The 13,035-nt window shown below is 40.1% G+C and overlaps 1 protein-coding gene across 2 annotated transcripts in view; it reads left to right on the forward strand.

The window, feature by feature from the left end:
- The window catches only part of LOC130918806 (zinc finger protein GLIS1), a 283,378-nt gene that overhangs the window by 248,463 nt on the left and 21,880 nt on the right, over positions 1-13,035 (forward strand). For both annotated transcript variants that reach the window (XM_057840888.1, XM_057840889.1), the window contains exon 7: positions 5,319-5,499. In XM_057840888.1, the coding sequence (XP_057696871.1) occupies positions 5,319-5,499 (181 nt within the window). The remainder of the gene's footprint in view (positions 1-5,318; positions 5,500-13,035) is intronic.

Here is a 13,035-nt window from a genome sequence, read left to right on the forward strand (position 1 = left end):
CACACCAGGCAGGTCCACTGTTGTGGAGAAGTTTAAAGCCGGATTTGGATACAAAAAGATTCCCCAAGCTTTAAACATGTCAAGGAACACTGTGCAAGCCATCAAATTGAAATGGAAGGAGCATCAGACCACTGCAAATCTACCAAGACCGGCCGTCCTTCCAAACTTTCTTCTCAAACAAGGAGAAAACTGATCAGAGATGCAGCCAAGAGGCCCATGATCACTCTGGATGAACTGCAGAGATCTACAGCTGAGGTGGGAGAGTTTGTCCATAGGACAACAATCACACTGCACAAATCTGGCCTTTATGGAAGAGTGGCAAGAAGAAAGCCATTTCTCAAAGATATCCATAAAAAGTCTCGTTTAAAATTTGCCACAAGCCACCTGGGAGACACACCAAACGTGGAAGAAGGTGCTCTGGTCATATGAAACCAAAATTGAACTTTTTGGCCACAATGCAAAATGATATGTTTGGCGTAAAAGCAACACAGCTCATCACCCTGAACACACCATCCCCACTGTCAAACATGGTGGTGGCAGCATCATGGTTTGGGCCTGCTTTTCTTCAGCAGGGACAGGGAAGATGGTTAAAATTGACGGGAAGATGGATGCAGCCAAATACAGGAACATTCTGGAAGAAAACCTGTTGGTATCTGCACAAGACCTGAGACTGGGACGGAGATTTATCTTCCAACAGGACAATGATCCAAAACATAAAGCCAAACCTACAATGGAATGGTTCAAAAATAAACGTATCCAGGTGTTAGAATGGCCAAGTCAAAGTCCAGACCTGAATCCAATCGAGAATCTGTGGAAAGAGCTGAAGACTGCTGTTCACAAACACTCTCCATCCAACCTCACTGAGCTCGAGCTGTTTTGCAAGGAAGAATGGGCAAGAATGTCAGTCTCTCGATGTGCAAAACTGATAGAAACATACCCCAAGCGACTTGCAGCTGTAATTGGAGCGAAAGGTGGCGCTACAAAGTATTAACGCAACGGGGCCGAATAATATTGCACGCCCCACTTTTCAGTTTTTTATTTGTTAAAAAAGTTTAAATTATCCAATAAATTTTGTTCCACTTCACGATTGTGTCCCACTTGTTGTTGATTCTTGACAAAAATTAAAATTTTATATCTTTATGTTTGAAGCCTGAAATGTGGCGAAAGGTTGCAAGGTTCAAGGGGGCCGAATACTTTTGCAAGGCACTGTATGTATCGCATAGCACACTTGCTTGAGCTACTAAAGCATTGGCTGGCTTCTATAGCACAACAACTTATGAAGTTCTGTACATATGACCCTTCACCACAGAAGTAAACATAAACATAAAATACTTACAGACATATATTTCCGAGGCTGAAACGTAACAGAAAGCATTCACGATTGTCAATGCTACCGCTAGACACTGCAATGTGTATGGGAACGAACCAAACTATTGTAACAAAAAATAGATGCAGCGAATTATTGTGACGAGCAGGTGGCAGCAATGCCCCGAAAACGGTCAACTGATTTCCCATACTAGTGTGTAAACTGTAAAGCCGGCACATAACATATTATCGGTCCTATTAATAATGTTATTGGATTTATCGGGATGACGTCATAATTCCTATTATCGGACCGATAATTATCGGACCAATAATTATCGCGTACCAGTACCTGGCAGCTGTCATTAAGCCAATTCTCGCTTTAACTTAAAGTGCCTATTACAGCAAAAAGCATTTTTATTTCATATTTCACACGGTATTTTATGCTCTTGAATGAAATGGACCGCTTGGATGTGTGTGGAAGCGGTCGTTTTATTTATTCAAATTTTTTAATCCCGCGCCATGAAAATGAGTGACTTCCGGCTGCAGTCTCGGGTTGTGGACGAATGCAAATGTAACGTCACCCGGGTTAGCATCTCACAATACAGCATTGCTTTATAGCATGCAAATGGACGTCATATTCAGCTAATTTTGCGGATTAATTTGTTTATTTCATGCCAGCCAAATGTGCTGCAGGGTTTTGTTGCTGCATCAGGGAAAAGCGTGTGAGCCTTTTTGGGTTTCAAAAAGTTCCTGTCAGTTCACCCCGAGATTGGCCAAAACAAGTCTGACAACTGTGGGACCATTGGACTAACGAGAAAGTGAGTAAACATCGTGTTTTGTATTATGTCAAATAGTGGGATCATGGCAAACGTTTTAATACGGAGGTGGCTTGCATTTTGTGGCTGACAATGCTCCTTGTCCACCAAGAATGCCACTCGGCCGACGACCGGCGGCTTGTCAGACACCCTACCGCTGGGAGAGCGCTATACTCAGTTTATGCTTGTGCGGTTCTCCATATCGTCCAGACTTCCAGCCCCCTTCGTGTGCCCGGCAACAGACCACTATCCTCGGGTTGGGCTTGGGTAGCTACGCGCTCCTCCGACGTCGGCCGGTTTGTCCGGTGGTCATTCTCCAGCTTCTTCCCCGGCAAACGAGCTCTCCTGTCTGCAGCAGAGGAACGACGAGCTGTAACTTGCTCGCCGCCAGCGGGGTTGCCGATCCATGAAGACAAACGACAATCCCGCCCTCGTGTGATATGATCCGGGGTAGTTTTGTGTGATTTTTCGCTTCAAATAGCTAGAATAAGACTTGGAAACACGGCTCGGTTCGGGTTAGCATGTCGGGTAGCTGTCACGCCTCCTGGTTTGTTAACACTCTCCGAAGCCGGGGCAGGGAAATGACAAAAGCCAGACTAACTCCGGTGGCATAAAATATCGTTCTGGAGGTGCAAGAAGTTGCTAGTTTTGACCGTTATGGAGTCATTTTACCATGTCGTACTGAATCATTTTATTTTTAAATATTTCATATTCCATTTAGCACAAGACTGTTATTTGTCATGACCATACCATTTATTTAGCAAAAGGGGAAAAATACTTAGATAAAAAGAATATCTTTTAAAAATATTGGCTTAGACAGATTAGAACAATGACATTTTGCTTCTCTCTTCGTTGCATTTTCCTCGGTCTGAATAATTCCCCCTCAGTGGGCTGAATTCTAAATCAGATGAAATCGTGACCCTGCCGACGTCATCCTCCAGCAGGGGACGCTAGAGCGCTATAATGACAGGCAGGGGCTAAACGGCAGATTACAAAATTAATTTTTCGTCATCTGCGCTTTTCCAAATTGTTGTATCATAGTCGAAATGTGGCAAAATACAATTCTAATTCACATAATAATGTATTTTAGATTTTTTTTATGCTGTCGCAGGCACTTTAAGAGCAATTTTGAGATGCAAAAACTTTACAGTTACGTTGAGCTCGACTCTTTTTGAGTTACGAAAATTAAATTTGTATTTCAAGGAACAACTGCACTATATTTTTTGCAATAATGTTTGTGTGCGTTGGTTTCATCAAGATCGGTAAACAATGTTAAATGATGCAGATGTGCGTTTATTTAACAAAAGGCAAACAAAGTCAACCTTATAAGCCGCTTCCTGTTCCTTTCCAATGTTCTGATGTTCGAGCACATGTAACATTTTAGTTCATTACGCAGTAATAACGATGAACAGCTGAAAGCGCAGCCCCTGTGGCGGTACTAAAAAGCCTACCTTCAAATCCAGACTTGACATGATTGGACAGAGGTTGTCAAAACAAAATGTTTGATTGCAACAGCCATTTTAGTACTCTCTCTCTCTCAGCTCTTTTACTTCCATTGACGTTGATAGATGTCCAATCATGTAGCATTTTATCATCCTTTTGCTGTGAAAGTTTATCACTAGTAGGGGTGCAACGGTTCAGTTAGCCCGCGGTTCGGTTTGAACCTCGGTTTTGGGATCACGGTTTCGGTTCAGTTTCGCTTCTGCGTTTTTCTTTTTTTTTTTTTAAACTGCCTTTATTTTGCTTTTTAAAAATTGAAATAAACACTTAAAATGTAAACATTTTCGAATGTTAAAATGCCTCTTAGCTCTTTGGCTAGTGTAGTGACTGACTACTGAAATACACACACAGTAGTAAAAAAGTTACTTGGCAAAGTAACTGGTGATACCTTTCATGTTTTTTTTTAAACATAGTAACCTTTGCTATGTTTGGAGGTCATTTAATGTTGTGAATCAACCATTAAAGTTGATAAAATTGCTCCCGTTTTTGCATTAGTTCCCTTCTGTCTACTTTCGACATGTGAAATTTTTAAAACTGTTTCATCCTTTAAAGATAGACTCAAGTCAAGATTTTGCCGATTTAGGAGTATTTTAGATAAAAAGTTGCTTAGGTTTGCTCGGAAGGTTTACTACAACAGAGCCTTTCTGAGAAGTTTACTGCTCTAAAATGGCGGCTGTTTACTCACGCTACCGAGTCTGTCATTTCGCATGTAGTTCTATATGCATGAGTTATCTAGGCGTAGATTGAATGCTGTCGGCTAAGTCAGGTAATATTGGAGGCTGAGCCACCTAGCCTAGCATCGCGTTTGCTCCAGCGTCTCAACAAACACTCTTCCCTCTCCGAGTCTCTGACTTTTCTCGCGTCATTCAACCAACATATTAACGAACATTGTCTCGTTGCAGAAACGGTGACCAAATCCGAACGGATGAAAAAAATAAAATGTAATGCACGAAAAACGTGCAGATTTTGAACGTAACGTACGGCATACACATTTAAAAATCAGTGCTCACTTGTACAGATTACGACGAGACCGTACAACTTGACAGGTATGAATTATAGTGGACCATCACAGTTAGGTAGTAGCACTGTGTAGCACGGGACGTCCAACTATCAGTGGTCAGGGCGAAACTATGTGCTTTAGCGAAATCATCTTCGATGGCTTTGCGTGCCATTTCATAAATGTCGGGGATTACGTTGTTGGAGAAATATGTCCGCGAGGAAACAATGTAAGGCGGGTCAAGCGTTGCAAATAAATTAACGAAGCCCGCCGTGTGTTTTCACTGGTGTCATCTTCGGAGTTGTGCTGCCCTGAGAAAGTGATGTCTGTGGGTGATGCTGGCTCAGGTGCCGGAGTCATGTTGTAAAAGTGTTGCCATTAGCATGGGGAACAAGCGCTGAGCAATGCTTGCAATTTTATTTATTTTTTTCAATATTTTCTCCCCCTTCGCCTTGTAGTCCACGGGGAAACCAAAATGTTGCCACACCGCAGATTTGAAAGAAGCCGGTGCTTCCTCAAAATTCGGTCTCTCCACTCCTCCGCTCGCCATAGCTATTTGTTTTCTTTCTTGTTTCACTTTCACTTCGCTCGTAATCCATATGTATACGTTCGTTCATTCGCTGCCACCCTCCCACTTCATATAGATTGAATGTCTAACCGTCAATGGCAGCCATTGCGTTAATTCTGACTGTCTTTTCAAGGCTTGTACGCCGGCTCCGCTACCCCTCATCACCACGGGGGCCCGGCTGAGCTTCTCTCGCCCGCCGCTGTCGCCGGTACCGCCGCTGACATGCCCGCCCGACAGCACTGCCTGGAACCGGACCTCAACAGTCCGCGTCATCTGTCGCCCATGGCCACCATGGAGAGCAACCGAGATGGCGGGTGAGTACAGTGGACTTTACATTACAGAATATTTACAGTGGACTGTGTCTATAACAGTTCATGGATTTCATTGTGTGATATGGACAGAAAATTATTGTGTTGTCCTGTAATTTAGTAAATTATTTCATTTGGGTGCCATAATACTGTCTTCAGTCGGAGCAACAATGTGCAAAAGCATGGTGAAATGACTTGTGAAATACATTTCGACAAAAAAAAAAAAAAAAACATTCAAAATGATCTCATTACATTTTGTATTTTAATAAATACGAGGGATGTCCGCGATCCGATCACGTGATCGGAAATCAGGGCGGATTTTAATACACATTTTAACTAGGGCTGTCAAAATTATCGTGTTAACGGACGTTAATTAATTTTCTTAATTGATCACGTTAAAATATTTGACGCAATTAACTCATACACTGAATGACCCGCTCGCATATTGCCTCAAACCGATTACAATGAGGCCGTTTATGGACATTAAGAGTGAAGAGAATGCCACCGGCCGCTTGGGGGCAGCGCCGTTCCATACTCATGTTATTTCTTCTAAACGTGGGGGAATTAATAGTTGTGAGACGTTTATGCTGTATTCACAATGCAATGCAAATTGCTATTTGTGCTCCACACATATTTCGGTAAGTTTTCTTTCTTTTAGTGGCAATTATGTGTCTCTTGTTGTATTTTGGGTAAGATATGTACAGATAAATGTTATACAGTAAAGGCGAGTGGACACAGGCGTTCTTTGGACCGCGCCGTTTATTGGCATAAGCTTCACCAACTCCTTCACAACAAACATAAGTATCATTTAATGGAAGCACAACAAAAATAATATTCCTATCTCGCCCAAAAAAAATAATGTTCACAAAAAGAAAAGCACTTCAGTCTATAGTAATGAGGCCCTATTCCGACACACAGTTAAACAAAAATGCAAAATGAACTGGTATTCCATATCAAAATAGCTATGCAAAATACACGTAAAACTTAGACTTTGGTCACTCTATTTTTATTATTGTTAGTTTTATTCTTCTTAATATTATATTAACTCTACTTTTGATTGAACATTTTACAAATTTTATTAAAAAGGAAAACATGAAGAGGGGTTTTAATACAAAATTACTATAACTTGTAACTATCAGGCATGAAAATCTCTCACCTTTCGGCGAAATTCGCCGTTTTGAAGTCAAAAAGGGCGACCTACGTGAATTGCGTAGATCCGAGGAGAAATTCTTTTTGGGAGGAGGGGGGGGGGGGTCGGGAGGTTTTATTAAATTATTATTATTATTATCATCATGTGATTAACTTAGTACGTAAACTGATCGGTTCTTTAAAAAAGTGACACGGACAGTCAGCAAATCCTTCTAGATGCTTCGCTGACGAGAACCAATCATCGGCCCAAGCTGCGGGCCATTATTCCAAACGCGCGCACTCCTTACGTGAAACAAGGAGTGCTCGGCGAGCCTTTGGTTGCATTGCAAAGCTGCGAAAACAAAAGAGCAGGCCTTATCCACACCGGGGCAGACCAGAGCGCAGCATACACACTTGCCTGTATTTGCCAGCAGATTGAATTCGGTGAGTAATGGTTTCAATCGTTTTCACATTTTGCGATATAAAAAAGTTAATGCCATTCGTTGCAGCTTGCGTTGAACACTGACAGAGCTAGCCAAATCTCCCATGAAAAATAATAGCTCCCGTTAAATTGGTGTCAAGCTTGTGTATTTAGCGGTAATATAAACGAAGAAACACACTGTTGAGTCAAATTAAGCGGCATTCTCTCGGATGGAGGGGGCGCCTCACATCGCTCCCGTCGTCTGCCGGAGACGCGTTATTTTCGGCTTGGATTTGAGCTGACGGCCGGTGTCGGCACAACAGCGGCCCGACGAGTGGTGGGAATGAGTCCTGCTTCTTAAAGCTTTTCAGAAATACAGGGATCCCTCGTTTTTCGCGGTTAATGGGGACCAGAACCCGCCGCAATAAGTGAAAACCGCGAAGTAGCGCCCCAACCCCCCCCTCCCCCCCCCCCCATTTTTTTTTGTGCGTGTTCAATGCACATTGGAAAAAAGATACATATACACATAAGACATGTTTTTTCACTTTTTTCACCAAAGTATCATTTATAAATGGTTTTCAAGCACATCAAAATGTAAGAATTATGATAAGTTTTAAACATGTTACTGCCCCACCGAATTATTTTTAAACAAGAATAAAGTAGTTAAAAAATGCTTGGCTTTATTAAAAGCTTCATACTGAGTCTACTCAAACCCTCTCAGGCTTTGTTAAACGGTGATTGACACATGTGCAAAGTTTTTCTTTTTATATATATTTTTTGTTTGAAGCAACTTATTTGATTGAATAATAAAAACACAAATGTCCCAGCCAAAATGTGTCCCAAATGCAAAACAACATTACTTCAATGGAAAAATTTGTTTCAATCAAGAAAAATAGTTTTCAAATGCTTTTTTTGTCTCAAATTTATTTTGCAATCAAAAACAATTTTTTTTATTGAAGTGACTTTTGGGATTAAAAGTATAACTGTATTTTGATTGAAGCAACTTTGTTTTTGATAGAAGTAACTTTGTTTTTTGATTGAATAATAAAAACACAAATCTACCTCCATCGTTATTGAGAGAGAAAGAAATTAAGAAAGCTTTAAAACTAAAAGCCACCGGGGAGTCTTTTTTTTTTTTTTTTAATATTTATATTTCATTACATAGACATGCCTCGTAGGGAAAGGAGATTGAGGGATAAAAAAAGGAGTTGGATGAAGCTGCTAAAGGCAGCGGATACCTCATCAGCTGGGTGAATAGCAGACCTGGTAAGAACAGGTTTGCAAGGATAGTCGGGTATTAAATACAATTATAAACACATTACAATGTTATTTTTCTATAAGATTTTATGTCATTGCTTTATTAATCATTAGGTGCTAGAGTTGTTAAGTATGGATAATAATGAAATAATAGTTTTGAGAAAACTGTGCTGTTGGTGGCTCAGTGACCATCTGATGTGGTTTGTTCTCAGATGAACAAGTTGAGGAAGGAAGTTTTGATGCAGAGGTTGAAGGAAGAAAAGAGCTAGACTGACTGAGTCACAGCCAGAAAGTGTGGATGACAGTTTGATTTCTATTCACTGTTGCCCCCTCCCAATTAAAGTATGTCACAGTCGCAGCCAATTATTATCTAAAGCTGGTTAAAATTGAAGTTATGTTGTTTTAAGGTGTATTAAATACTTGTTGATGTGCCCCTTTTGATCTACGAGCACCCGCCCCTCCACCGGTCTCTGCACGGCCCTGCTGAAACACAGTGTGGGTCGACAGAGCTCAATATTTTGTTGGGGTGTACAGTGTACTGGAACATATTTCCTCCACACCCTTCTCACCTTTTTAACCCCTGACCCATTTTCATGCCTGAACTATAACATTTATCGTTTAAGAACTACAAGTCTTTCTATCTGTGGATCACTTTAACAGAAAGAATGTTAATAATGCCATTTGTGGATTTATTGTTACAATAAACAAATACAGTACTTATATACAGTATGTTGTACGTATACAGTGCCTTGCAAAAGTATTCGGCCCCCTTGAACCTTGCAACCTTTCGCCACATTTCAGGCTTCAAACATAAAGATATAAAATTTTAATCTTTTGTCAAGAATCAACAACAAGTGGGACACAATCGTGAAGTGGAACAAAATTTATTGGATAATTTAAACTTTTTTAACAAATAAAAAACTGAAAAGTGGGGCGTGCAATATTATTCGGCCCCCTTGCGTTAATACTTTGTAGCGCCACCTTTTGCTCCAATTACAGCTGCAAGTCGCTTGGGGTATGTTTCTATCAGTTTTGCACATCGAGAGACTGACATTCTTGCCCATTCTTCCTTGCAAAACAGCTCGAGCTCAGTGAGGTTGGATGGAGAGTGTTTGTGAACAGCAGTCTTCAGCTCTTTCCACAGATTCTCGATTGGATTCAGGTCTGGACTTTGACTTGGCCATTCTAACACCTGGATACGTTTATTTTTGAACCATTCCATTGTAGATTTAGCTTTATGTTTTGGATCATTGTCCTGTTGGAAGATAAATCTCCGTCCCAGTCTCAGGTCTTGTGCAGATACCAACAGGTTCTCTTCCAGAATGTTCCTGTATTTGGCTGCATCCATCTTCCCGTCAATTTTAACCATCTTCCCTGTCCCTGCTGAAGAAAAGCAGGCCCAAACCATGATGCTGCCACCACCATGTTTGACAGTGGGGATGGTGTGTTCAGGGTGATGAGCTGTGTTGCTTTTACGCCAAACATATCGTTTTGCATTGTGGCCAAAAAGTTCAGTTTTGGTTTCATCTGACCAGAGCACCATCTTCCACATGTTTGGTGTGTCTCCCAGGTGGCTTGTCGCAAACTTTAAACGAGACTTTTTATGGATATCTTTGAGAAATGGCTTTCTTCTTGCCACTCTTCCATAAAGGCCAGATTTGTGCAGTGTACGACTGATTGTTGTCCTATGGACAGACTCTCCCACCTCAGCTGTAGATCTCTGCAGTTCATCCAGAGTGATCATGGGCCTCTTGGCTGCATCTCTATCAGTTTTCTCCTTGTTTGAGAAGAAAGTTTGGAAGGACGGCCGAGTCTTGGTAGATTTGCAGTGGTCTGATGCTCCCTCCATTTCAATATGATGGCTTGCACAGTGCTCCTTGAGATGTTTAAAGCTTGGGAAATCTTTTTGTATCCAAATCCGGCTTTAAACTTCTCCACAACAGTATCTCGGACCTGCCTGGTGTGTTTTTGGTTTTCATAATGCTCTCTGCACTTTAAACAGAACCCTGAGACTATCACAGAGCAGGTGCATTTATACGGAGACTTGATTACACACAGGTGGATTCTATTTATCATAATCGGTCGTTTAGGACAACATTGGATCATTCAGAGATCCTCACTGAACTTCTGGAGTGAGTTTGCTGCACTGAAAGTAAAGGGGCCGAATAATATTGCACGCCCCACTTTTCAGTTTTTTATTTGTTAAAAAAGTTTAAATTATCCAATAAATGTTGTTCCACTTCACGATTGTGTCCCACTTGTTGTTGATTCTTGACAAAAAAATTAAATTTCATATCTTTATGTTTGAAGCCTGAAATGTGGCGAAAGGTTGCAAGATTCAAGGGGGCCGAATACTTTTGCAAGGCACTGTATATCCGTCATGTGTCTTATCTTACCATTCCAACAATAATTTACAGAAAAACATGGCATATTTTAGAGATGGTTTGAATTGCGATTAATTGCAATTAATTACGATTAATTAATTTTTAAGCTGTAATTAACTCGAATAAAAATTTTAATCGTTTGACAGCCCTAATTTTAACTTTAGGGCCTGAGCACCAAGTGGTGCGAGAGCCCTATTGTAATGCAAAGAATTATTGTGTTTTTTTTTCATGGCAAATGAAAATGGCCAATTTGGAGGTCTTAACATGCTCGAAAACTCACCAAAATTTGCACCGACACGCAGCTCGTCGTAAATTTCGTGGCAAAATGGCTCAGTGGTGCCCCCTTGAATTTTTCAAAAAGGCCCATCCTATTAGGTTTTTTCAATTTAGAGCAATGAAATTTAGGGAATCAGTACCTTGTGCAAAACTGCTCCAAAAAGTCTTGCACCCATATTCCAAATCTAACAGGAAATCGGGTATTTTGGATTGAATGTGAATTTTGTATCCATTTACAGGGTGCACATTTGTCACCTTGTCACCTAGGGAGTTAGTTGAATCCTCCTCAAAATTGGTGAGACTGTTCATTCATATGAGATCTCAAGTTATCAAAATGGTGAGTTTTCATTCTGGGTGGGGTGCCAAAGTCGGCTATTTTAGGCAACACGCCAAATTCAGTAAATGACTAATAACTAGGGTTGGGCATCGATTGAAATCGAACGATTCCGATTCCACGCTTCGATTCCGGTTCTAAACGATTCTCGATTCTGATTATTTTAAGAGGCAGGGTAAAAAGAACTACAAAAAAAGAGGCAGGGTCAAAAAATTTAAACTTTAAAAAATTTATTTATAATTATTTAAACAATTAAAATGAAATTTATGAATTAGATGAACTTGTCACAGGGCTATTTTTAACTTGTATATAAAGATCAGTCTTTAAAATTGAATGTGATGACGTTTCTTTCCACAGGAGTGCACTATCACAAAGATGTTTATTTTTCAAAAACTCACGGAGAAAACATTTACACATATTCTTTTGCCATACATGTACCTTAGCTGGGAGCTACGATGAAGAATGAGTATAAATTGATTGAAATTGATTAAATTTCTATTGATTAAAATTTGAAGATCTTTTAATACTGTTGATTTTAACGGAGACATCTACTGCTTTAAGATGGCGGCTGTTTGCTAACGCCAGTGAGTCTGTCATTTCGCATCTAGTCCTCTATACATGTGCTAATGCTGCCGACTGCCATTTCGCATCTAGTTCTATATACCTGATATCCACCATAGCCCCACGTAATAATATGACTTATTCTCGTACTATTTCCATTAGAGATGTCCCGATCGATCGGCATCAGATCACGTCATTTTCAAAGTATCGGAATCGGCAAAAAATATTGGACATGCCTTTTTTTAATATATATGTTTTTTAATTGAATCGTTTTCTAATTGTATTTAACGTTACAGACATAATGTGTTACACTCTTCCAGAGTCTTTAATTTAAGCTTAAGGTAGGGTTATCAAATTTATCGCGTTAACGGTGAGAATTAATATTTTTTACATTTATCACGTTACAATATTTAATGCAATTAACGCATGCGCTGCACGACCCACTCACGCATTGTCGCGTTCAATCTATAATGGGGCCGTTTTACCCATACAGTATATAGAGCTAAAAGGCAGCGTAAAATGAGTAGAGTCAATTTGGAGCCTTTTTTTAAATGGCTAAAGCCTTACAATCCCTCTCCCAACGATTAGAATAATCGTGGGAAGCAATGTGGGAAAGAAAGGTAGTAGTTGATATTTTTCTTAACACCCTGTGTTATTTCCCAACGCAGAGAAGATATATCAATTGGTACCACGACGCACAGTCATGGTTGCACTTCCCATCATGCATTTGGGCAGAAGTTAAATGGCTACAGTATCATTTACTGAAAGCTGAACAAATACACTAGATGGCAATATTTAGTCACAGTATACAAAGTCACATTTATCGTTTAAGAATTACAAGTCTTTCTGTCCGTGGATCCCTCTCACAGAAGGAATGTTAATAATGTAAATGCCATCTTGAGGATTTATTGTCATACTTATGTACTGTATGTTGAATGTATATATTCGTCCGAGTTTTATTCATTTTTTTCTTAATGCATTGCCAAAATGTACATGATCGGGAAAAATTATCGGGAATGATTGAAATGGAATCGGGAGCAAAAAAAAAAAAAAAAACGCAATCGGATCAGGAAATATCGGGATCGGCAGATACTCAAACTAAAACGATCTGGAGTCGGATCGCGGGAACAGCAGAAGATAGACGCAATTTATTGTTTTACTTACCTTTCTGACTGGTTAGA

The sequence above is a fragment of the Corythoichthys intestinalis genome, chromosome 7 (genome assembly GCF_030265065.1).
Source record: "Corythoichthys intestinalis isolate RoL2023-P3 chromosome 7, ASM3026506v1, whole genome shotgun sequence".
In the NCBI taxonomy this organism is placed as follows: Eukaryota; Metazoa; Chordata; class Actinopteri; order Syngnathiformes; family Syngnathidae; genus Corythoichthys; species Corythoichthys intestinalis.